The 26207-nt window shown below is 37.8% G+C and overlaps 3 protein-coding genes across 6 annotated transcripts in view; 2 read left to right on the plus strand and 1 right to left on the minus strand.

Moving 5' to 3' along the window:
• Positions 1-607: 607 nt before the first annotated feature.
• Positions 608-26207, minus strand: part of LOC149559273 (uncharacterized) — a 43584-nt gene continuing 17984 nt past the window's right edge. For 2 of the 4 annotated variants that reach the window (XM_089833195.1, XM_089833196.1), the window contains 4 exons: positions 2816-2923; positions 2476-2730; positions 2028-2214; positions 608-1344 (listed from right to left, as the gene is read on the minus strand). In XM_089833195.1, coding sequence (XP_089689321.1) covers positions 965-1344; positions 2028-2214; positions 2476-2730; positions 2816-2860 — 867 coding nt within the window. In that variant the 5' untranslated portion in view covers positions 2861-2923 and the 3' untranslated portion in view covers positions 608-964. Of the gene's footprint in view, positions 1345-2027; positions 2215-2475; positions 2731-2815; positions 2924-12118; positions 13071-26207 lie in introns of those variants that run through there. The other 2 variants (XM_089833198.1, XM_089833197.1) reach the window with 2 other exon arrangements.
• LOC149559274 (uncharacterized) lies at positions 16332-18302 on the plus strand. Its single transcript, XM_089833194.1, has 4 exons — positions 16332-17087; positions 17227-17459; positions 17575-17727; positions 17869-18302. The coding sequence occupies exons 1-4, from the start codon at positions 16414-16416 to the stop codon at positions 18294-18296; spliced, it is 1488 nt and encodes a 495-aa protein (XP_089689320.1). The 5' UTR covers positions 16332-16413; the 3' UTR covers positions 18297-18302.
• On the plus strand, positions 18461-20279 carry LOC149559275 (uncharacterized). Its single transcript, XM_089831331.1, has 3 exons — positions 18461-18812; positions 18947-19255; positions 20179-20279. The coding sequence occupies exons 1-3, from the start codon at positions 18461-18463 to the stop codon at positions 20277-20279; spliced, it is 762 nt and encodes a 253-aa protein (XP_089687457.1).

The following is a 26207-nucleotide window of genomic DNA, read 5'->3' on the forward strand; positions in this document are numbered from 1 at the left end:
CACAGTGTGTCTCCTTCCAAGTTTGGGCAGGCCATTAGTTGGATTTCTGAAGTTTGTTAGCTTCCATGATAAGGAATATTGTCCTGTAAGATATCAGCCTCTTTGATGTAAGTGATTAAATCATACAAGAACAAACAAACAACCAATAAATGGGCAAGCAAAAAGGTTTAACCAATATCTTTTAGAGCATTGTACAAGGTAAATGTGAAAATGATCCCCCCTTGACAGTTCAACAACTGAGGTATCATACGGCAAATTTGTTTCAGCTGACAATGACCCAAAGGCCTACCTTTTCCTTTAATGTCACTACTAGATGCACCCTCCTAAATACATCAATAATTTAATCATCCATGTGTATTTTGTACTTCTGAATCATTTGATAAATTTTGTTATAGATCATATTCTTAGGTTTTCATCAAATCTATATACATTTGTAAGAATGCAAAATGCAAACTTGTAGGTGCACAAACACACATGTTCCTCTGCAACAATGGAATGCAACGCAGTTCAATTTTGGAGCATTACTTTTATCGAATCGAAGTTCTAAATACATCATGCTTCTCTGTTCTATTACTTCATTAGAATAGAGGACAGTGCAAAGGGAGAATAATACAACTGCAGAAATATATATAAATAATAATGAATATGAAAGTCACAATTACAGATATGATGGTGATGATAAATCCACACATCGTATTTACAGCAATGCAAGTGGACTTGCCCAAATACAGCGTATTGCAGTTTGTCCTTTTACTGACCTAAGAATAACTTCTTAAGTTCTTTGAGATCCCTTTACACTTCCCTTCATTTTCCTAGAATATTTGATTCAGATTATATAAACTCTCTTTCTTTTACAATGAAAAATCAATTAACTCTCATGGTAACCCCAATTAATGTGAAATACAAGTGCATACAGAGCATCCAAACTGTAATTCAGAATCTAATTTGCGAACAAAAACAAATCCTATATGAACATCCTTGGCACAGCTTGATTCCCTGGATATTCTACATCCAATTGCATTATGGGAAGTTCATGATCTTCATTTTTCAAATACAAATGGCCTAGTCGTTGATTAAAATTATGGTTTGATCCTGGCAAGAGCACAAGGAATACTAGCAATGTGTAAACACCTGGCTTTGCTTTCCTCTGTTTACAACAATATCCAATGCTGACACTAGCATTCATTCCAAAATAATCAGCTTGGGCAAGGTTTCTGCGGCAAGATGGTTCCATGCCAGTCTGGAGAATTGGTTCTAAGTTTGCAGGTGCGGTCCCATGAAAAACATACTGGATTACATCTGTTGTATTAATCTGCCGCTTTGATATTATATTCAGAATTTGACCTGCACATCCATAATATATTTGATGTTATGAGAAACTACATGGAAATCACAATTCACATCATTGGAAAGGGAACCGGAAGTAAAGCTTAAACTTCCCAATAGGAATGGCACTTAGCTTTCCCACTACAAGCTGCATCTCCCCTTAGTATTCAGGGGCCAATATTATGTGCAATTAAATGGCTCCATCAGATTAAAAAGGTAAGATAACTAGGACAAACAGTACTTTGTATGATAATGGGAGTGCCTAAGACCATATATGAGCTAAACTCACATAATATGCATCACATGTGAAATAAAGTGTTTGCAGGAAGAAAGCTAACGAAAAGGGAGACAAGCTTGTGAAAAAACGGAAATCTGATCTTTAGAGCTTTATACATTTGCTCTCATTTCTTTCATAACAACTTTATTATTCAAATTTCTTTTGTGCAGAGGATTGGTTCATATGTTGTATATTACCTTCTGACAAACTCATTAATGCAGTACAACCATGACAAACCAGAGATACACACTACAATTTTCTTCAGCCATAAATTTTACATGCAAAATTAATTGCATAAAATTCTAAATCACAAATTCATCTGAAAGTTCTTAACAACTGTAGTTGAACATTATCGCTTTGTGGATCTTAAAATTCCCACATTATATTTTGCTTGAAAGGGATCCATAACAATGGAAGTACATACCCACTAAATTGGAATCTCTGTTCATCTCCCTTTGCAATGTATCTAAGAAAATCTCAAACAACTTGCTCCTCTTCAATGCATAAGGATTCAAGTATTTGTGCAAAATTGTGCAAGGATGTGCCCTCTTATTCAATATATGATTGAAACAATGTTCCCCACAGAGTTCTTCTATTAGCATTGATAACATCTGTAAATTACATCCACTCCAAGTTCCAACACAGCAACACACAACATTCAATTTTTCAATTGATAAAGGATAGTAAATGTCAACATATCTTAAGATAATTTTGCCAAAAAAAAAAAAAGAAATTTATAGCTACAAGCAAAAACTGCATTATCTGCTAAAAATACTTTAGTTCTCCCATGAAGCAGATGTTAATAATTCAATTCAAAATAAAGAATTGATGATCATAATGCAATAAAAAAAATTACTCTAGATGATTGTTACCTGTCTCTGTCCCAAGAAACCCTCTAATTTTAAGACAGCAACATGTAATGGCATTTCTTTGATAGTCCTTATTGAAGGCAAGTCTGATGAAAAGGATGGAAGAGTTCTTTCATGCAGATTTTCTTGTTCCAAGGCTAAAGCCTTAGAAATTTCTCCAGAAACCTGACTACTGTATAGTTGTGATTCTTCTTCTTCATTGTTATAATAATAGATGCTTGGCACCTCATCAAATATGTCATCTTCATCACTATCAACCTAAAGATTGAAAAAGTTCAAAATCAATTTAAAAGATTGTGAAAGATACATGGAAGACTTCATCCTTTGTGCAAAATCCCAATACCTCAGAGAACTCTTCTGCAGATTCAGGTGTCATATTATCAACCATTATTGCAATCTGGATTATTCGAGTCTGATTCCGCTTTCCACTGCAGCAAAACTATTTCATACACTGTTTCAATTTTCACATATCCATATCAAATTCAAAGTTCCTTTGGTTAAACTTTGAAGCTTAGAAAATACTTCCATCAGGAATCTACAATGAGATGAACTTTGAATCATATTATAGCAAATCCCTGCTAAGTTTTATATATATTCGATCATCAAAAACAGCCTCAAGAGCAACAATAATTAGTAAAGTTCATAAAGAAGAAAGCAGCATTAAGGGGAGCACCCTTCATCAAAATTGTGCACTCTTTTAAAGTACGCCTTGTGATAAGCTTAACCCTGTTAGGAGTTACAAAGATACTATTAGTAAATGTTAGGTTTTTGAAGTCACCAATTCATAACCATTCATTACAAAGGCCACTACTCATCTAAAAGTTTCATTTCTTCTTATTGCTAATTGCTACTTCTTAATACAGTTAAATAATCATCTTCAGTTGGCCACTTAAACTTCAGATAATTATTTTCTTTAGGCTTAGTTAGCCTCTCAGAACAAATTGTTAACAATAATAATAATTATTTTCTGGGGTTAGTTGGCCCTCTTCAATAATAACTATTATATTTTTACTTTATTCTTAATACTAGTCAGCCAGAGTTGAGGCTATTTTTGTGATGTGGGGTGATCAGTGGGGTATGGTATTACAGTCCACCCTCCACATGATTGCTTTTCCTCAAGTAATGGCAGTCTTAATCTTGTTAGCAATGTGGGGTCACAAAACCAACCCTTGGAGGTGTGTAATCCTTAAATATTCCTTCTGATGTAATTAGCTTATTTTGTGTAACTCTTATTTTACCTCAAGTCGCACATTTAAAATAGGATGTGCTTTTGGAAATAACTCTCACCAGTTTAACCAAGAGTAAGGTTTGTAATGTGTGATATTTTTCTCTCATCCTTAGCATGGAAGAACAAAAAGGCATCTATTTCTATTTTGGCTTCATCTATATTAAAGGAATCGATATGGTCAATGTTTGCAAAAAAATGAGTATGTCTTTGTGTTAAAGCAGGGGTGAGCCTGACACTTATTAAGATGAGAATTAGAAGCATGACACCCATTGATGGTCTGAAATGGTCTTGGCTAAAGATGGCTTAGGTACTATTTTCTTTGTTTCACAACCTTGCCTTATTTGTTGTAGGGACTATGTTTAGTTATGATTTCTTTGCCTGTACATTGACCTTATTTAGTTGAAAACCCCAAAGGTCAACTTGACAAAGACTTCTCATTAAGTTAAAACCTAAAATTTCATCACCTAGTTATATTATTTTGCAAACTACATTTTATTTGCACCTGGGATAGAATACTATTTGGTAATGCCCTTTAGCTAACTACGGAATCCATTGATAAGTAGGAGATACTATTAGGATTTAACTATGTAGTTTTTGAGTCAACTCATTGACCCATTTTCATGAGTGATGCTCACATAGGCATGGGGACTTCCCGGGAGGTCAACCATCCCAATACTACTGCAGCTCAAGTGTGCTTAACCACAAAATTTCCTCCAATGTTAAGCCCACTTTGCTTGCAACCCCATTTGCAAAACCCTCAGCAAGTGTTGTGCCTTGTGAACCATTCATTAGAAAACCCCTTAAGCTCATCAATGGATAAGTAGGAGATATTTTCCAAAGCAAGTCAATTGTGATATTACTATCTCGATTCAACTTTGAGTCAAACTCATTGACCCATGTTTCATGAGTAGTGGTTCATAAGAACCCATCTCTCATGAGAATTAATGGGACACTTAGCACTCACGAAACATGGGCAAATGAGTTTGACTCAAAAACTACATAGTTGAATACTAATAGCAATATCACAATTTGACTTGTGGAAAATATCTCCTACTTATTAATTGTTGAGTTTAAGGGGCTTCTTAATGAATGATTCATAAGGCACAACACTGTTTGAAGTTTTTGCAAATGGGGTTGCAAGCAAAGAAGAATTAGCCTTGGAGAAAACTTTGTTGTAAAGTGCACTTGAGCTGGAGTAGTAGTCGGATGGATGACCTCCCAAGAAGTCCCACTGCTACACCTCTGTAAGCATCACCTAGATGCAATGAGTGCTAAGTGTTCCAATCATTCCCATGAGAGATGAGTTCTTGTGAACTACTACTCATGAAAAATGGGTCAATTAGTTTGACTCAAAAACCACACAATTGAGTGATAATAGCAATATCACCATAAGGAATCCATGTGATTGATATGGGTCAAAACTTAATTTGTTGTCTATCTTGATGATATTCTTATTTTTGGTTCAGATTTTGTCCAACTTGGAAAGATGTAGTAAACCATGTTGGCCTACCTATGCTAGTCCTGATTTAAAATCTTAAGGTGAGCCTTTTCCCATTAATCACCGCCTCAAAGGATGTAATTGGTTTATTATCCATTTCAATCAATCAAATCACTTGTCTGTATTGAAGCCCTACGTGAGCCATTGAACCAAAGTTGTTGAACCCATAGAATCACAAGTTCAACAGGTTCGACAATTTCAGAAGTTCAAAGGTTCACATCTCCCCGACTTTAGCCTTTTACAATGCTCTCATGGCAGCAAATGCTTGAAATTACAAGATGCAAAAATGTATACTCCATTGTTTGCAGAGGCACGACACTCAATGGTTATTGAAATCCATGCCGTTATCATGGCTCATGATCATAGGCAGCTAAAAAAAAAGTGAAAGAAGGGATGACAACAAGAACTTCAAAGTCTTGTTTCCTGAAGGCAAAAAATCTGCATTGTCTGTATTCCATTCTAGGGGAAAACGATACAATATAGTTAAGATACTTAAAAATGCATGTGGTAGTAGGATAGTAGCACATGATGTTCATTGTGCTAAAAAATCGACCCTACTAGATTGAGGAACTCTCTCATTACAACTAGGAATGCCACAGGTGCCAAAGTTCTCATCATATCTAATATCGTCAATAGCTAATAAATCCATAAAGTCAGAGGCTAGATAAGATAAGATAAGATAAGATAATGATATTAATGTCCAACAAAAGACCAAAAAGAGGTCTATGGGACTGGAAGATTACAAAAGTGAGGCTAACACCAGCAAGAACACACCAAGGTGTCCGAAAATACAAGACAAAACCAAAACAACAACCAAAGAAGAGAGACAAAAAGAACACTAAGGAGTCTTTCTTAGGCAAAAAGAAATCAATCACAGAATGATACTCTTGCTAATGTGTAGAGGTGTTGTACTGTCTCTAGCCACTCGCGGAGGAGTGTTGCTGGTGCAAATAACTAGAACGAGATCTGACACATCTGGAAAGCCCAGTACATCTAGTGGAGCTAGAAGGCCTTTTCACACCACTTAAAGGAGATAATGGTGTAAAGAAGGTAGTGATAAGCTAAGTAGACGAGTGCGGGTGAGGAAGCAGTGACTAGATCATGCTATCACGAAGCATAGTGGCCTCACGAAGATAAAGTGCAAGGCATAGCTGATCATAGTAGCTGAAAAAGTCATATGGAGAGAAGCACTCCCGAAATAGACAGAAAAATCTCCCTCTGATCTCGTAATAAATAGGGCATCGAAAAAGGAAATGAATCTCAGACTCCACCTCCCCTAAAGTGCAAAGCTTACAAAGCCACTCCTCCCTATCAATATGGTGATCAATCTGGGTCCGAAGACAGTAAGAGCCAACTCTAAAAGAACCCAAAGAGATGCGTAGGGCATGAGACCACTGCCGAGAGAGGTAGCTAGGACGGACAATAATCCCATCAAAAATCTCCAAAAAGTGCTCCTCGTAAAAGGACATCAGCGGGCTTAATCTGCTAGAAGGGTTAACCCAGGTAGTGGCAATGTATCGTCTATAGATGTCAAGTTGGACATGTTCATTCAATTCCTGACGAGAGGGGAGAAGATGAGCCAGGGCATCCAATGAGAACTGAAAAGGGGGGAGATGATCAATGTCAATCCCAATCGAACCCAGCAAAGAAGCCTGTGCATACCAACAATGTGTATGAGAACCAAACTTAGCACTCGCAGTGGAAACAAACGACCAATATGCTAAATAGGAGTAATGGTCACGGTCACAGTCACCAACATTATCCACAAAACCACAAAGGCAATGGAGGAACCAAACCAAGTCAAAAATGGCCACAAGACTGAAAGGATGAACACTGAACTCAACAAAAATGACACTTTGAGGAGTGAACCTATGACATCTGATGATGCGCCCTAAGAACAAAGCCTGAACCCGCTTAATCGAGGCCCAATCAGAGCTAAGAAGAGAAGGGCCCATAGAGAATAGCTGGTTGCACAAGAGAGTCCAAGAGAGATAACTTGAACGAGGTATCCTGGAAGTGATGTTTGAAACATTATTTCTCAAGTAGAGCAAGAGAACCCATACCCTTATTAACTCTAGGTTGAATAGCTGGTCTCATACTGAAACGTGGACTGGAAAACATAACCCCCAGATACGTGTAAGATGAAGTGATCTCAATCTCCTGACCTTGGAAAACAAAGTGCAGATGATTAGTCTTTAAACAATTAAAGATCATGACCCGAGTCTTACCCAGGTTAACCACAAGCTGTTGCTAATCACAAAAGGAAGCCAAGCCATCAAGAAGTCTCTATAATATGTCTGCAAAGGAAGCAAGGAGAACCATGTCGTCTGCAAAAAGAAGGATGGAGATCAAAACCTAGTGAAGATAACAGCTGTCCTCAGGGAGTGAAGACTTCAGGAGGAAGTCCTCAAGCTCATCAATATATAACTTGAACAAAGTAGGGCAGAGAGGGCATCCCTGCTTAACCCCAATGGTGCTATGAATCGGATCCGAGAATCCATCAGGAGTCCTAAATCTGCCAACCACAATCTCATAAAATCTCATAATAGTGGTACACAACATCTTAGCAATACCAACCTCTCTAAGTCTCTCAAACAGAGCCACCCTAGGAACAAAATCAAAAGCTTTGCAAAAATCAACAAAGCAATAGTAGACCTTCTCCGATCTGTGCCTGGCCTCCTCAATAATAGCTCATAGGGTGAAGATGTGATCCATAGTCTAATAATCTACCCGAAAACCAACTTGTCCTCTAGCTCTACAATCTTTCCTATCAAGCTCCATAAATAGCATAGCATTAAGGGTCATCGCATAAAGTTTGGCAAATGTGTGCCCAATCATGATGGTTCTATAGTTCCCCAAATTAGAGATAGGGTCGGTCTTATGAATAGGATAAATCAGATGCCTGGATCAGGAGGTCAAAAACCCAGAGTGGATCACTCTGTTGAAAAGAATAGAGAGATAGGGGCCCAAAACCAAAGCACCAAACTTAAAAAGCTCAGCTTAAAAGCCCTCTTCATCAGCAGCTCTACTACACTTCATGGATCTGATGGTCTCATAAATGTGGGAAGGGGTGAAAAAGCAAACGAAAGGAGGTGGAGAGGGGTGGCTAGAAGGCTGCCCAAGAATGTCATAAAGAGCCATGGTATGCAACATAAGAAAGCGAAAGTTGAGGGTGGAGGGTGGAGGAGAACTATGGGGGAAAAGAGTGCACCAGAAGAGCTAGGGGTTGCGGATCAGCATGGAGCAAAGGGATTTGCACTTGGAAGCGGCAAAGGAACGCTTCTTAATCCGAAGAAAGCGGAGATAAGACAAGTGAATGCAGGCAAAGTCAATAGAGCGAGCCTCAAAAGAGGAACACATAAAACGATAGAAAGATTTGCAGTTCAAATCAAACCACTGGTTCATGGGGCAAGTCTTACGACATTTTTTGTGAAGGAGCAAAGGAGGATGATGAGGACTAGAAAGGGTGGTAGACTCAAGGATAGCTAATGCAAGCAAGTCAAACATGGAGGCGGCCTTGCACAAGTCCGAGAAGCACAAAGGGTTGAGGATTCGCAAAAGATGAGCGGAAAAGAGCTCACAATCACTATTGAGAAAATGGAAGCAAATGGGCGAGTGAGCAGTGGCAGATGAAAAGTGAGGTGATTGGAAAGGGGGCAAAGGAAGAAGAGGGGCGAGGCGAATGTGGATATTGAGGAGAGCATGGTCCACTAGAGGAAGGCGCAAGATGGTGAAACTACAAATGCAAGAGATGAGGGAGGGACAAGCAAGAACATAATCAACGACACTAGCACCACCACAATGAGGCCAACCAGTAAAGGACTCAGATCCAAGAAAGCAAGAAAGGTCGTTCAAGATCAGAAGGCCACAGTAGATGTCTGCAATACACTGATAACGACCCAAGAGCATCCTCAAAATATCGCTGAAGCCCTTAAGAAGTTGGATCAATCTCCGTGGAGCAAATAGAATCTGAACTACGATCATAAAGTGGAGTCTGGAGTACTCTAGTTCTTGCATTGAAATCTTTGAGAATAATAATGTCCCCTAAAGCAGCAAACTAAGAAATAGTCTCGCAAAGGTCAATAAAAGGGTCTCTATCATCAGTACCATGAATAGCATAGTGAGAGGAAGACAGTGGAAAATAACAAGCAGCAAAATAAAGGTCTCTCTGATGGTGACACTTATGGTCAATGCAAACCCACATAAATCTGACAAACATATCTGAGTGTACAATAGTAGTGCCACTGAAAATATCCTCCTTAATCAAACAGGCTATACCACCAAAGCCCCGTACCCCACCAGATGCCCGAACCTCCTCGTGACAAATAGATAACCACTAATACCCGGTAATATCCAGAAGAGGACGCATAGGACTCTCGTGAGTCTCAGTAATGACAAGAATATTAGCAGATCCTAAAGCATCACGTAGAAGACCAGGTAATGACCATAGCAATCCATTACTGTTGTAGCAGTTAACAAGAAGGGAGCAAGTGGGGGTCTCCCTCTTGTTCGACTACTGGTGGGACCGTCATTTGGCCTCGGGGGCCTATCTCTCTTCCCAATCACTGGGGGGGAAATCTCTAATAATTGCTTTCAGATTCCTGATAACTGCCCATTTGCCAGCCTGCCTCGCCTCTGCAACAATACCACGAGCATGTTTTAGCTCTACAACCTGAGCCTTCGTGAGAACTCAATGTAGAGAGACAAACTATCTTTGCACAATCTTTTTGAGACTTTCAAGAATCACCAAGATCACAGCCCAATAAGAATTGTGTAGCAGATTATGACACATGAGATGCTGAAAATAATGCTCTGGAGTAATTACTTAAATCTGGTATTGACCGCCATTAAAAAAATGGGAGCTCAACAATTAGCATGCAGGCCTTGTATAGTTCTAGTTCCTTTGCTCTGACAACAATGTAGATTCCTAAACAAGCAAATCACCTGATAATGAATCACAGATGATCCATTACAATCGTGGTGGTCATTAGATTTCAATAAAATAGACTTGTCAATTACTCTGAAAATCCCCATTCAAGTAGTCAAGCTATGGTAATTGATGATGAGAACAATGTGCTTGCAAAGACAATCCCTGAGAGATGCTTGAAAATTGAATCCAAAACAACACATAGAATCAACAAAAGAAGTCTTGCCAATAGATTGAAAAAGCCACTGACAAAGATATCATTGTTTTCAAAATTAACTATACATGTCGAACTGTAGATCACAAATAATACGGTATACCAATAAAAAATTGCACCATGGCTAGCATCCTAGGGTGATAAAGGGGCGCTCAGTATGAATGTTTACGTTGCTCTATCCTCAATGATCAATGGCAACGGTAAGGATAGAGACAATTGATGCAAACAAGAAATGAGACAGTTCAAAAACAATTTGGACAATACATGCGAGAAACAAAAATAACTAAGGGGTGCGTTAAAGACATATGATCAAGCACTTTTGTTTGGTCCAAACAATAAAGTTGCTAGAGCATAGTCGATAATCTTTGCTTTGGCATATGCCACGACAGTTAAAGTAAATTTGAAATTCATGTTAAACTTGGAGTAAACATACACTCGCAAAATGGAAAGGTTAGAAAAGCCGCAAGTGTATGATAATTGATTATAGATTACATCATCAAGCCATGAAATTAAAGATGAAAGCTCAAAGGGAAAGGGTTGAACAAGTTTTTAAAGAGCAAAAAGGCAGATAATTGTATTTATAATTCAATTTCTAGTGCCCATTATTTCATAAGACAATTTCCTTCTCTAAGATGCGCACCAACAATGTCAGTTGTCATCATTTAGAGATGTTTCTTCTATATCGAAAGGAAAGCATTCACCTTGTCATACACAATCATCAATAGAGTCAATGGATTAGTACTTTTGAAGAATACAAATAAGGCAAGGTCACCAGGAGACAGAGAGACTTGGAGGTCTCCGGTACTGGTATTGGTACTGGTACTGGTATGGCAATTTTTCAAAAATAGGAGATGGGGGTACTTGGAGAAGGCAATTTTTTTTAATAATTTAAAGAGTCTAATACTAAATACAAAATTTGAAAATAGTAATACTGTAAAACTAAAAGACTAAAGTAAATAATAATAGTAATGTCACATTAATATACAGTCAAATATTTCAAAACTCACATAATCAAAATATTGTATCTCATTGGTCTTAATTTTTGTATTGAAAACATTAAAATGAGGGCTAAAATATATTAAATTATTTAATATTATATTTTACATTTATATTTTATCAGGAGACTTCGGGGAGATGTCACTTTTTGGATTAGGAGACTGGAAGACTTTAGGAGACTTCGTCCTGAAGTCCTCCAACCTTTTTTGAGGTCTCCGGAGACGCAAAAAGTCTCCGAGACGCAACTTTTGGGGGGAGACGGGTCTCCCTGTAACCATGAAATAAGGCAGAAGTAGTCAATTATGTGGCAATCATCATTGTTGCAGCCACTGCAATTCTCACAGATGGTCATCTATGCACTCTGAGTATATTTGTTGCCTATCTGCAGTTAGAGATGTTGCATAGGATAGTACCAGACAAGATGAAAAAAGAAACTATCTTCACTATAGCTCACGAGGACATATTCTTTGAACAGATTATTGCTGGTCACTAATGGGCCTGGCTTTCGTGTGGTGGTGATGAAGTCACTCTGAACTTTTTTATCCAGCTGCTTAGGCCTGTGGCCGTTTTGATAACTATAATCAGAAAATGTTATGAATGAAGGAAAAAATTCTGAAAATTCCATTTGTCATAGCAGTCTTTTTAACAGGTCATCAGCTGAGACATGTAACATGGATTAGTTTTTAAAAAGACCCAACCGATGGCATCACAATTATTATCAAAAAGACAGACAAGCCAAATAACTGAACTAATGAATGCTACGGTCAACTATGCCATACTTACTGATGGAACCTTATTTTTCACAAATTGGAGCTTCCATTTTGAATGCTTTTCACATTTTTTTTCTTCAGAATCTCCCAGCTTGACTCGACAGCTTCAAAAGAAAAGCAGAAAAGGAAAACACACATCTGCAAATGTTTAATCAACACTCCCTACCAGTATCAGAGACAAATATATTCATAAGAATTAGAACAATCATAGAGTCAGTTCTTTTCAAGGGTACAGTTAGAAGCAACTCTGAACCCCTTGGGCAGTACTCGGATGATCAAATCTAGCAGAGCCATTGATCTTCACGGTATTAAGAGAAAGGAGGCAGACTGAGAATAGTTTTTTTTCATAGTTATAATTTGGAAGATCTGCCAAACACTGATGCAATTAGAATACAAGAAAAGTATTTGACACAAGACAAGACACAACGATTATTCTGGCTGAGCGGTAACAATAACTGGGAGGTGCTATTTCCCATACAAAAGTGCATCGTATTGGAGCAAGAAGGAATAACGATACAAGAAGCCCAGAATTTATGAAAGGAAAGAAATGATAATAGCGGTCATATAACACGTTGCATTCCTTACCACTATATGAAGCGGATTGTGAATGAAGAGCATGTATTCTAACGGAACAAAGCCAGACAATTGAATGGTGTGTGTTGAATGAGGATCAGTGATAGCAGTGGCCTGAGACAATTACGAGGTCTGGTGATTGCATAGTGAAGAAACCTTTGGCAAAGCCACAAGAAAGATTGCTCCAAATTTAAATATTAAAATGGAGATGACGTGAATTCCTATTCTAAGTCCTTGGATGCAATATGGCCGGTTGGAATCAACGTTGAGGCTGCAAGTCGATCATCTGAAGAAAGTTGGTCATTTGAAAATAGCGGAAAGCATCATCATCATCTACGCCCTAAAAAAGGATAATAATCTCGTCAAATGGGAAAGTGTGAACGAGTCCAACAAAAAAATTCCGGAAGGCTCATAATTCGTAATTTATCTAAGGCGGCAGTTTTGGAATCGATAGCCCAAAATGCCATGATTTAACGAAACAGAGTAATTAGTTTTAGTCCTGAAGAGATGTGATGGTTGGATGGTAAACTGTGTAAATATCTATACAGTTATAAATAGAGATGTAAAGCAAACAAAAAAGACAATACATACATAATTGATACAAATTTTTCCTACAAACTTTCACATACTCAAGTTATACGCACATTTGATATATTACATTCTTCATTGGTAAAGAAAGAAATAGACTTTTTTAACTAAGCCTTTGGATGTTGGATTATTGAATAAATTTTTATGTGATTCCAGAGTCAAACTGCATTGGATGGGAGTCAAACCGCATTGGATGGATCATCCGTAGGAGTGTCTCTAGTGCACTTTTATTACTGACATATTTTGTAAGCATGATTATTTACTCTAAAATTTAGAGTTGAAAAATTATTAAGTTGTGTTCTATATAATTATTTTTAAATTCTATAAATAATTCATATGATAGATAAGTGGATATGGTCAATTACAATATTTTAAACTCGATGATCATAGATATAGTGAAATATTTAACTATTTCCATATTTGTGTCTAATTCATCTTTTCAGGAGTTAAAGCACATCTAACTAGATTAAAATTGTGTCTATATATTTGATCCGTTGTGTCTTGATTACTAATTTGTATAGGGCTAAGGTGCATAGAACTTTATAAAATTGTACGTAATAACTTACAATATTGACTCTATTTGCCCTTCAATTCTAGCACTGGTCTTTACATTATTCATGATTCAAAATCCATACATACGTTAGCAATTAATTCATATTTTTCCTTTCAAGAATTAAATATATTTATTTGTTGCAATAATTCATAATTGTTCTTTATTTAAAAATACACATGTTTGTATAATCATTTACTTTTGTTCTTAAATCATAATTTGCAAGTTTAAAGTTTTCTGTAATCATTTACTTTTGTTCGTATACCTGCCTTGGCCTTGCAGAGCCAAAAGCGCAGGGGATTTAAATTGCATCAATCAATCCCATCACGTTGGCTATAACTAGTTGGATATCCCAGCATCGAGTTGGCAAAACTCGTAGGATTCCAATCTACAATTTTGGGAACCAACACTTAAAAGAAACGTAAAATTGTCTCCGCATGGAAGCCAAAGACAATATGCACCCTCAGAATCTCTTAGAAGTTTCCAAATAGTGAGCACATGTGAGTGCTATTTGTAGAAGGTTGTAACTAAACACCGAATGAGTGGGACCAAAAACGTTGTGATAATGTTTAACTTACTAAACCAAACATTATGTATCCATAAAAGTTAAAAGCGTTTTTATAAAACTTTAGAAACCTCTTGAGAAGTAATCTTGGATTTCCACGAATCAGTTATTTAAAAACTAAGTTACAGGAAACAAAGGGCTGGCAGAAAAGGATCTATTTATTGGAAAATAGTTTTTCGGAAGAGGGGTTCTTTTTCTTTTTCACAGGAGGAAAAGCTAGAGGAGAAAAAGGAACAGCTTTCTTTAAATCATTTTCTTACTCTATTTGCTGTATATGGACATGGAGTCCGTGTGCTCAATTTTCTGCATTAAGAAATAAGAGATGCATATGTAAATTTGTGTGTTTGTTTATGCAACATTTAGGATTGCAAATCCTAAATGTTTTTGTAATCACTTCAATTCAGATTCTATTATATTAAACAGAGAAAGTTGAATTACTGAATCTGTGAATTCAAAATTATTAATTATCACAAGCCTGCTGTTCATATTTATTGCTGCTCGTCCTCTTCATAGTTTTTCTTTCGAATTTGGGCTAGGGTAATCTGTGTATTCCTTTTTCTGCATTCTTTAAATTCAAGTGTAAGTTTTCACATCTATCCTATAGCCATGGATATATGGTAACTTGCCTTCTGTGCCTTCAACCATAACCAGCATTTTTATTCCTTGCAAATAAAATGAAGGGAGAAGTACCTTCGTATCAAAATTCAGAGAGCACTTACACGTCATCATTGCAAGTGATTCAACTATTGATTCTGATTTTGTCTTTAGTGTGGGCATTTAGGAGTCATTTGTGAAGGCAATTTGAAGAGGACAAATCTGTTAACCAACATACTATGATCGTGTAAGATCTTGATTAGGATCCTTACTCTCTTGTCACAGGTGCACCCCAGACAATTTTATTGTTACTATAGATTGATCCTTACATGATTCCATGGCTACTGTCCTATGACTTAGTGCCTTGCTATTGTTTGTCTGTCTATATTGTCAACAACTAATATTCTTAACATGTTTTCTTTCACAATTTATGAGCAAACTTACCAAGTTCTTACACTATCACTAGATATTGCTTGAGCATTTGTATTCCCAAACTTCTCCCTTCCTCTTCTTTGGCATACACCCTATAGATTTCCATGTAATTGTCATGTTCAGCAGTCCCTATGTTGTGTTTATGAATGTCTTGCGAACGTTATTTGTGAGACTCATGTTTGCAGAAATAAGGGCCTTGATAATCTAAAACATGCACCCCATTTTAATTTGAGTGCAAGAATATGGCTTTTGCAACAGTTAATAAGTACACCTGAAATAGACTTGCAAAACACATCAGACATAATATGAAGAAAATTCAAGACATAAGGAATACAATAGGAAGGTACAACTTCTTGATGTCAGTTTTCATCATAGTTCCAAAAATCGCCATGAAATCGCCGAAATAGCGATAAGATTCATGGCTCCCGATTTTTTTGGAATCGGAAATCGCTGGCGGCGATTTTTTCTTGTGAATCGCCTGAATCGCCAAAATCGGCGATTCATGGCAAAAATCGCCAAAATCGCCATCGTGAATCTCCAGAAATCGGCCGCGGCAGCAAGGATAGAAAGTTCAATTTTAAAAAAAAAACACATGTTTTATTTGCTTTCTAAGTTGACTTTCCTCTTTGTTATAACCCTAAAGAGCCTTCTATTTGCTTAGTATGAGTAGAAGAGAGGAAGAGTGAGAGAGAAGAAGAGAAAAGAGAATCCATAGGTTTCCAACCGGCAAGAAGGAAGAGCACCAAAGAGATCAGAAGTCCATTTGGGGAGGCCATAAATTGCATTGGGAGCATTAAGGAGTCAATATCAACACTCCTCAACTCATTTGCAAGAGGTAAGTGTTGGTTTTTTTTTTGCATGTTAGTGTAGTATGCATTTTTTGTTAAATTTTTTTAGTGTTCATTTGCAAATCTTGAATTTTTTTATTTTTAGTTTTACTAAATTGCAAACTAGGGTTTGTTGTTTTGTAGTTTTTGTTTATTAGTTGCAAACTTTGATTTTTTACATGAATTTTTTTATTGCAGCAGCCCTTTGCTTTCATTTTCCAATTTCCACAATGGGTAAAAAAGATGAATGCTGGAAATATAATGAAGAGTTTCCTGGGAGAACCAAATATCAAACAAAATGTATATTTTGCAAAGAAAAAATAAATTCGGGAGGTATCTATAGATTGAAATACCACATTGCTGGCATACCTGGCCATGATGTCACAGTTTGCACTCAACAAACCGTTGAGGCAAAACGCTCTTGTTTAGTGGCATTAGAAAAAATTGAACAAGACAAGTTGACTAAGAAAATGCAACTTGAAGGGTTAAGAGGTATTGGCTCCCGTGCTCCCACATCCGCAACCGCATCTACATCTGCAAGTGCATCTGCATCAGCTTCCGCATCCGTAGGTTGTGTTGGGGAGGGTTCTTCTAGGCCTCTTTTTCATCCTAGTGCTAGTGCTCATGTGAGTGTTAGTGGTAGTCGGTCTCATACTGAGACAGAGTCCAACACCAACCTATTGCGGCCTAGAGTGCAGAAAAGCAGAATGGATAGTTACTTTGTGCCCCGCACTACTCCTGGCTCCCAACCCACGCTTGAGGGCATGGGTTTGAACAAAGAGATTCATGATGCTGCCAGAAAAGAGATTTGCAAATTCTGGTACTTTTGCAACATTCCATTTATTGCAGCCAGGTAATTGATTCTTTTTTCTTTGTTATCTTCAAAGTTAAAGTTAAAAGTAAAAGTAAAACTTTAATTATATCTACTTGTTTTATGATTTTAGTTTTTGACATCTAAATTTCTAATCAATATCATTATCTATTTGTGACAGGACTCCTTATTGGCAGAACATGATAGATGCAGTTACCATTTGTGGTCCGGGGTTTAAAGCCCCAACTGAGGCTGAGTTGAGTGGATACCCACTGGAGGAAATGGTTGAGGATATGAGGCATGAGCTTGAGGACAACCGAAAGGAGTGGATCGAAAAGGGTTGCACCATCATGACTGATGGTTGGACAGATAGGAGGGGAAGAACACTCCTCAATTTTCTTGTATCCTGTGGAGGTGATTGATCATTCTACTTTCCTACATACATAATTTTGAATCGTGATTGACTATTTCAAATTTTGATTTGTTGATTGCTAATAGTAATTATAATTCGTTGTTTTGTTACTTGTAGGATATACCATGTTCCTCAAATCCATTGATACTTCTGCTCATGTAAAAAACGCCACATACTTATGTGAGGTTATTGAGGAAGTTATAGCAGAGGTGGGGGAACAACATGTGGTGCAAGTGGTGACGGATAATGTAGCAAGTTATGTTGCTGCAGGTAAACTTTTAACTTTTTAAGTTTTGAAAATAAATTTATTTGAATTTTGAACTTTTTCTAATTCTAACTTAGAATTTCTAAGTTTCCTAAGTTCTAACATGTTTGAAATTTGAATTTCTAATTATCTTAAAATTGTTGTAGGCAAACTTTTGATGGAGAGGCACCCCACCATATTTTGGTCCCCGTGTGCAGCACACTGCCTTGACCTCATGTTGGAGGAAATTGGCAAACTTGAGTGGGTCAAGTCATGTGTGGAAAGGGCAAAAAACATATGTAAGTTTATTTATAATCATTCATTTGTCCTTAGCACAATGAGGAAGTACACAGGAGACAAAGAGTTAGCTCGTCCAGGGATCACGAGGTTTGCCTCGAATTTCATCACCTTGCAGTCCTTGTTGACATCAAGGGATGATTTGAGGAGCATGTTTGTTGGGCGGGAGTGGATTTCATCTTCCTATGCTACGACCACTGCAGGGATAGATGTGGTGGATTGCATATTTGATGATGATGGTTTTTGGAAACCTGCTAGAGAAATACTTAAGGAAATTTTATTGCAATTTAACATTTAATATTTTACAGTTTACTATGCTAATTGTTTAATGATTTAGTTTTACCTTATATTATTGAATTATTCTATGTTTAAGTTTTGACTCAAATTTTTGTTTTACTTTATATGTAGGCCACTGAGCCTCTTGTATCTCTCCTACGAACTGCTGATGGGGAGAAGCCCTCTATGGGCTACATATATGAGGGCATGGATAGGGCCAAGGAGGCCATTAGAGCTCAGTATGCAGGAGTGCAGGAGAAGTATGCCCCTATTTGGGACATAATTGATAGGAGATGGCAGAATCAGCTCCACAGACCCATCCATGCAGCAGCTTACTTTTTGAATTCGGCATTTCGTTTCCGTCCTGACTTCAAGGCGGATGAGGAGGTTCTCACCGGATTATATACAGTGATCCAGAGGTTGAGTACTGATGAGGATAGCAGTGCTGCAATTATTGAGCTTGATAAGTTCAATAATAAAGAAGGGCCACTTTTCTCTAGCAGGGTAGCCATAGATGCTCGGGAAACAATACAGCCAGGTAAAAATTAAATAATATATTCAATGTTCATGAATCTAGATTCTAAACTTAAAGTTGATTATGTAATTTTAGAGTTAACTTGTAATTTGTAATTTGTAAATGAGACTAATTATTTTTATTTTCCCTTATTTCAGATAGATGGTGGCAAATGTTTGGGGCCACAACCCCAAAACTTCAAAAAATTGCCATTCGTATTCTGAGTCAGCCAAGCAGCGCTTCTGGATGTGAGCGCAGTTGGTCCATGTTCGAGCACATCCACTCGAAGAGGAGAAACAGGTTGACAGTGCAGAGGTTGAATGATCTTGTCTTCGTTCATTACAACCTCCGTCTTAGGATCAGACAGATTTTGGGCACTGACTCCTCTCCGATCATTCTGGAGGAGATTGATCCAGAATTAGAGTGGCTCACAGAGGTTGTAGATCCAGTCTTCACTGAGGAAGACCGTGCGTGGATTGACCAGGTGGATATAGAGGCTGAGGCAGCTAGAGCACGTTCTTCAGGCATTGGTAGACGCACACGTGCACGCACAGACACAGGCCCTAGCGACATTCGTGAGCCCATCTTATATGCGGGAGATATGGCTCGACAGTCCTCTAGGACCTACATTAGATACCTTGCTACTAGGCAGATTGGATACTCAGAGGCTGAGGCTGAGGCTGTAGCTGAGCTTGAGGATGATGGTGAGGATGATGATGACTATGAGCCTGAGGCTTGAGCTGGAGCCTTGTTTTTATATTTTGTTTACAGATATTGATACTGAATCATTGATAGACATATGTTTCAAAGTTTCAAACTTTCATGGATCTTCATCTTAGATTCTTACATAAATTTATGATTTGATGTCTTATGGATCATCTTACATACATTCTATGATTTAAATCATTATGATCATTTGATTTCTATTTACTTCAGCTAGCCTACAATTTACATTTTAGAATCTTAGATAACATAGTTACGTATGTGATGGATTTTATGTTTCATGTTTATGTATGTTAAGTTTTAACTTCTATTTGATGATGTTATAGTGTGCTTAAGTTATATTCAATAAAGGGTGCATGAAATAAGTTTTAAATTGTTAAAATCTTTAAATTTAAAGGGTTTTTTCAAATTTGCCGATTCATCGCCGATTCATTGCCGATTCACGATTCGATTCGGCCTTGCCGATTCCGATCCGATTCTGATTCACGTTTCTTTGGTTTTCATACCACATAACATATTAGCAATTGAATATTTGATATGGAGTATCAAATACACAATTCCTCTCTTGAAAAGTTAATACTCATGGGACATAAGAATAACTCCAATGTTCCTTACACCTGTGGATACTAACTCAGTATATCGATGTGATTTGCTGGTAATCACGTAGGTGGACTTACATTATTCCTTCAAGGACAACTTGGATTTTGGGATGATGGTAATGGTGATTCAGTACGAGTGGCAGATGATGTTGATGGTGATGGAGGGTGAGTTTTCAAATGGCTTATGCTTTCTTAACCTTCTTCTTCAAAACCTCGACTAATCAACTACTCACTATTCTACTCCTATTGCTATGAATGGAAAGATTGGCAAATGGACGGGGATCAAATCTAATGAAAGTTTACCAGTGGCTCCACCCTCATAGATGCAATGATTCAAAGAAAAAAGAACTAGTTTACCACACAAGACTTCCCAACAAGCCGCTAAGATGCTAGTGGCCTAGTTATAGATCCCTATCAAACATCTAGTAATATCACCATACAATTAGCCATCTACTTCTACTCTAAGAATATGAAATGAAATCCTACTTTTAATTTGAGAGATGAGAAGAACTATGCAATACACCAAAATGATCATGTATATCCACCATGCAAGCCATAACAATGAATAGAGAACAATTTTGATAGTATTTTGGCAACAATACTCCAACATAACTCTCCCACAAATGAGAGCAAAATGGCCTTATATAGAGCCCAAAATTTACAATTGACGGTAGAGATAAAGAGGCAAAACTGACGATCCAAATTGAATCCTAGAAACCCTAATTAGGGTTGCCACCCTATCGGCCAATGAGAAGATGCCACCTCATCAATGGACCAATGAAAAAAGTGGAAAAGTAGCAACCAATGAGAAGGCACCAAAATGGTGGCCAATTAGAATTAGACACTTGTTCTACCCTAGAAGAAAGAGAATTGCCACTTGGGCTTACATCAAATGATCTTCTAATATAAATCTCCCTTTTTCTTTCATTCTTTTAGCTAAGACAATGAACCTAGCTAGCCTTTCGTTGACTTCCTCCATGGGAGGGCAAGGTGTATGCTTTATCTTGAGCTCAGCCGATTTCATCATGCTACTTGCTACCTGTAGTGTCTTCCAAAGGTCCTTCTCGTACTCTTTTGCATATCCGATAAAGGCATTGAGGGAGGAAAGGGTGCCCAAATGTTTCTTCTTGATAGCAACCTTTCCTAACTTGTCCAATCTCGATCCAAGCACTGTCTCATTGATGTCCTCTTCTCTAATGTCTTCAAAATCAAGTGCCGCCCCAACGTCGCTCATCATGGTTGAAATGGAAGTGTTGACACCTGGGCTATGTTGTGCAACTGCATTCTATATCTACTCGAGTGTTCTCAATCTAGTAGTCAAGGCAATAAACCAAGACTCAACCGTACTCAATCTTCTTTCATCCACCAACTTGGCCCTTTCCAAGTATTTCTCTAGGAGCCCAATGAATGCCTGTAGCCTAGGAATTGCTAAATTCTTGACTGGAAGGAAATCCTTCCACTCCTCTTCAAATATTCTGAATTTTTTTCTAACAATCACTAATGACTGGAATGTCGAGATGAAGGCAACAAATTTTGCCCGTCTTGGATTGTATCACGGATCCAATCCCTATTTTCATGTAGCTGAGCCGATATCTCTTCTAGGTTGCTCCCACTGTCTTGAGGAAGGGCTGTCTGGTGCAACTGTTGGATAGGCTAGCAATCTCTTCAATATTTGCTGGAGGTTCCGAATGTTCTTTGCTTTTTTCAACCTCCAAAGCTCTCTTCTTGCTTCTAACTGTTTTTTGTTGTTGGCTACTTCCTTCACCCTTTTGTCTGACTGATTCCGCTGGACCTTCTTTTAGCTTCATCTTCTCATAAGGGGAATCCTTTGACTTTGTAGCTTCCTTAATCTTTCATTGTACTTGTTGTGAGGTTCTCACACCATCGCCCCAAAACTTTAGGGACCCCCTTTTTGTCTTTTTTTCAATCACCTTGGCAAATTTTTGAGTTGTCCAAAAATTTTGATTCGATTTTTTTTGAAAAGTTTGAGTCTTGGACACCTTCAGGGCTAGAAGGGGAAAGGGTTAGATTTATTTTCACCCGGTTTCAACTTGATTTTCCAGAATGATCAATTTCATCCTTTGGCCGGACAAATTTCAAAGAACCACATTCAGCAGGATAAAATTGTAGAATTTGTACTTAGACATTTTCTTTTGAAAATTTGGACATAATTGTGTAAATTTGAATAATTTTCAAAAATGACCTTTTTTTGTTAGACTGAAGTTATTTGGAAGTTATTTGGAAAATCTTGAATATTTTTTTTCGATGAATAAATTAATTTTTGCGATGATGAGATCAAATCGCAAAATCAATTTTAGACTCTAGAAATAATTTTTATTTTTGAAACCAAAATTGCTTAGCAAAATCAATTTGAATTGAATTGCAAAAAAAATCGGCTTTAGTGAATTAAAATTGCCTTGAAAAATTTTAAGCCTTTAATGAAAATTAGTAATTTAATATGGAAAAATAGTTTTTGGCTAACCAAAATCCAATTTTAATGACATATTAATCGCTAAATCATCATTAAATGGAAATATTTAGCATCTCCAAGGCATTATTTAATTTCTTTTTGCAATTTTGGTCTAATTGGCAAATTTAAAAAGTGAATTTCATCATGGCAAAGTTAATTTCGTGCTAAGCATTTAATTGAAGGCCAACATTAGTAGTCTAATTAATATTTTCTTGCTCCCAAGGTCTCAGTCGGGTAGCTACGGAAAGTAGGAAAGTTGGGTATAAGAGGAGGCCTCTTTCCCCTTTCCTCCTCACTTCTTACTCTTCCTCCTCAAGGTGTTGGCAATTTTGGCAAAGGCAGTCCTCTCTTCATTTTGGGCGAATTATATCTTGGAGCAGCTCTTCTCTTCCTTTGGCGATTTCTCTTGGGAGGCAGATTTTTTGCATTTTTGGGCAATTTTGCTTGCAATTAAGCATTTTCAGACCTTGGCGATTTCTCTTTGGAGGCAGATTTTTGCATTATTTGGTGATTTTTCTCCTTCTATTAGGGCTGTGATTTATGCCTTAGATGACTTTTGGAGGGCAGATTGGAAACTTTCCATGCTTGGGCGAATTGGTTTTTGAGGGCAGATCTGATTTTTATGCCCTAGGCGATTTATGATGGAGGTCTGATTTTCTCCATTTGGGACTGCATTTTTTTACATCAGAGTTGGGCAATTTTAGTTTGGAAAAAAAATACATGATGAAAATCAGATTTTTGGGGGCAAATGGTGGACAATTCTAAAAGATTAAAATTCTGATTTGCAAGGGATTTGAAGTTCTTGAAGTCTGATCCTAAATTCCAAAAGAAAGATCCGACTATTGGTAGAGGTGACTTTTAATCATTTAGAGTTGAAAGGGGTCCTTAAGCTGACTTCCTTCTTTCGTTCTTGTCTCCTGTGGTTCTTCTTGCATTCATTGTCCACCACTTTACCATCCCATAATAGGGCGACGAGATGGAGGATGGTAGTGCAAGCAAGAATCCTAAGGGAACAAATACTAAAAGAGACAAAGAGGATATGATGCCCAAAACAACTTTCTTCTAAAAAATGAAGCGAATAACCGATATCAATGTTGGTACAGAAAACATGATACAAGTAAAGGACAGACTAAAGGAAGGTCAATCCCCCTTGGCAAAGAAGATATACAAAAGCGGAATTGTACACACAGCAACTTTTCCTCTTATATTGCCCTGTCCAAAATTGGTTATGGAATGCACATCTAAGTTTGATCTAATCAATAAATCCATCATTTTTTATGAAGGGAAGAGTGTGTTAGCCAATATTGGCAGACAAGCAATCGAAGAAGCATTTAACATTCTCCAGTACAAGAACATGATAGTAGTGATGATGGATCAAGCAGCTAAATCATTTCAGGATAACCAGGAGGCCTATTTCATACATCTAAAACAGGATTGGCTACACAAAAGAAATGCGTAACTAAGTCATCTAAGCTTACAGTGGCGGACTTCAAGTCAGAATATGGAGATCTCATTGTGCTTCTCAGTTGGATCATGGGCCTAGCTCAAGGTACACAATTTGAAAATTGAATGTACTTCTTTATTGATGAAATTGAAAAAGGAAAAAGAAGATTTGATTGAGCTAGGATCATAAGCGAAAACCTGGAGTTGCAACTTAGAACTGTACAAAACCAAAAGCAATTCTATATAGGATCTTATCTGTTTTACCTAATTGCTAGACTATATAAGAGTCCGGGACTAAAGGCCTTAGGAGAAGTACACAATGGGCTGGGGCAATATTTGGTGCATGAATGTTATCCACAACTTCATTTGCACAACAAGGATTACAAAATATTTTGTGATGCCTTTGCCATGAAGATAGTAAGGGTACTACAAGGGGCACCTACTAAGAGACTTTCATCAAAAGTAGAGGCAAAGATTAAAAAGTTTGGGAGTTGGTTCATCCAATTTTCCCAATTCACCTACATTAGAGTAGCAGGGAGCACGGTTTGTCCCAAAAGGCTTCCAAGATACCCACCCGACAAGGTAGTTTTAATGGAATTGGCTAGGCAACTTGAGCACTATGATAGAATAATGAGAAATGACGGTAAAGCAAGGATTACCTTCTCAATCGGAATTGGCAATGATAGTTGCCTCAATCGGGCCACCTTTGCAGCTATAGAGAAGCAATTGGAATGGTATCATCTAGGGTGGTACAGAGCAAGGCATGGATTCGATCCTAATGGTCTTATCAAGGTATCTCATGGAAATGCATTTAAGCATGTTCCCACTACAAAGGACTTTTGGGCCACTGCCAAAGATGACTTTCATGTGAGAAAGCTTGCTTTCTCAAGATTGTCAGTGAACATGATGAAAGATATCAAATGGAGAGGCCTTGATATTCCCGATCAACTAGAAGACGATGGAAATGTGTTAAGGGAAGATTATAATACGATAGAAGGAACAGAATTGAATACAGTAGATTGGGATGACCATCAAGATCCTTCTTTGGAGGCACTTACAAGAGCAGTTGATTTGCATACCGAGTCGTGGTATAATGAAAGACTAAGGAGGCTACAAAGACAAAGGATTCCCCTTACTCACGAGAAGATGAAGCCAAAGGAAGGTCCAACAGAATTAGTTGGACAGAAGGGTGAAGCCAGAGACAAGAAGAGAGCCTTGGAGGTAGAGAAGAGCAAAGAACATCCGGAACCTTCAGCCAAGAGACAGCATACAGTTCCATCAAGAGAGAGCATAATTGAGGCTAGAAGCCAAGAGGTTAATTCAAGTGATAAAAGGGTCGCAGTAGAAGTAAGCTCTGATTTGGAATCAAGTGGTTACAGTGAGAGCACCGAGTACTCCCCTCTCTCAGAAAACCAATAAGGAGATGATATGGCAGTAACTAGTGGAGAAGATGATGGGCCAATTGATATTGAGGCAATAAGTCAGGGATCCGAGGCTGTTGGTGATGCTTTGTAGTCGAACCAAATCCAGATTTGAGGAGATGCACCGCACCACTATGGTTAAGGCAAATGCTTATAGCCTTATACTAAGAGGTGAGGTGGCAACTGTCCGAACGACGTAAGGCATCCGAGGATTAATAGAAAAGGGTGATAGCGAGAACCAAAAACAAATGGCAAAGACGGTGGCAAAGGTAATCAGGAGCGACAATGATGGTCAGCAAAAGGTTCAGATTGCTATACCAATAGTCAATAAGGCAGTGGATGATATTGTGGCCCAGGAATATGAGATAGTAGAACACAACTTGGGAAGAAACACAAATGATATGGAATGTGAAGAGATTCAGGAGGGTATAGCTTCAATCAAAGAAAGGTTGAAGAAAGCAAATGAAAGAATCGTAAAGTTGAAGGCCGAGAACAAATATTGGAGAGATTGCCAGCCTATCCAACAGTTGCACCAAGAAGCCCTTTCTCAAGACAGTAGGAGCAATATGGAAGAGATATCAGCTTAGCTACATGAAGCCAAGGGTTGGATCCATCATTCAATCCAAGATGGGCGAAATTTCTTGCCTTCCTTCATCTCAACATTCCGGTCATTGGTGACTGTTAGAAACAAGTTCAGATTATTCGAAGAAGAGTGGAAGGATTTCCTTCCCATCAAAGATTTAGCTATTCCTAAGCTATAGGC

The sequence above is a fragment of the Cupressus sempervirens genome, chromosome 5, assembly GCF_028749045.1.
Source record: "Cupressus sempervirens isolate cs-2001-9-10 chromosome 5, ASM2874904v1, whole genome shotgun sequence".
Classification (NCBI taxonomy): domain Eukaryota; kingdom Viridiplantae; phylum Streptophyta; class Pinopsida; order Cupressales; family Cupressaceae; genus Cupressus; species Cupressus sempervirens.

Coding starts and splice junctions, on each gene's coding strand:
- LOC149559274 (XM_089833194.1), top strand. CDS start 16,414: ATGAATTTTTTTATTGCAGCAGCCCTTTGCTTTCATTTTCCAATTTCC. Junction 17,088..17,226: donor ATTCCATTTATTGCAGCCAG/GTAATTGATTCT, acceptor TATTTGTGACAG/GACTCCTTATTGGCAGAACA. Junction 17,728..17,868: donor AGCAAGTTATGTTGCTGCAG/GTAAACTTTTAA, acceptor AAATTGTTGTAG/GCAAACTTTTGATGGAGAGG.
- LOC149559275 (XM_089831331.1), top strand. CDS start 18,461: ATGGGCTACATATATGAGGGCATGGATAGGGCCAAGGAGGCCATTAGA. Junction 18,813..18,946: donor TCGGGAAACAATACAGCCAG/GTAAAAATTAAA, acceptor CCCTTATTTCAG/ATAGATGGTGGCAAATGTTT. Junction 19,256..20,178: donor AGTCTTCACTGAGGAAGACC/GTGCGTGGATTG, acceptor GTAATCACGTAG/GTGGACTTACATTATTCCTT.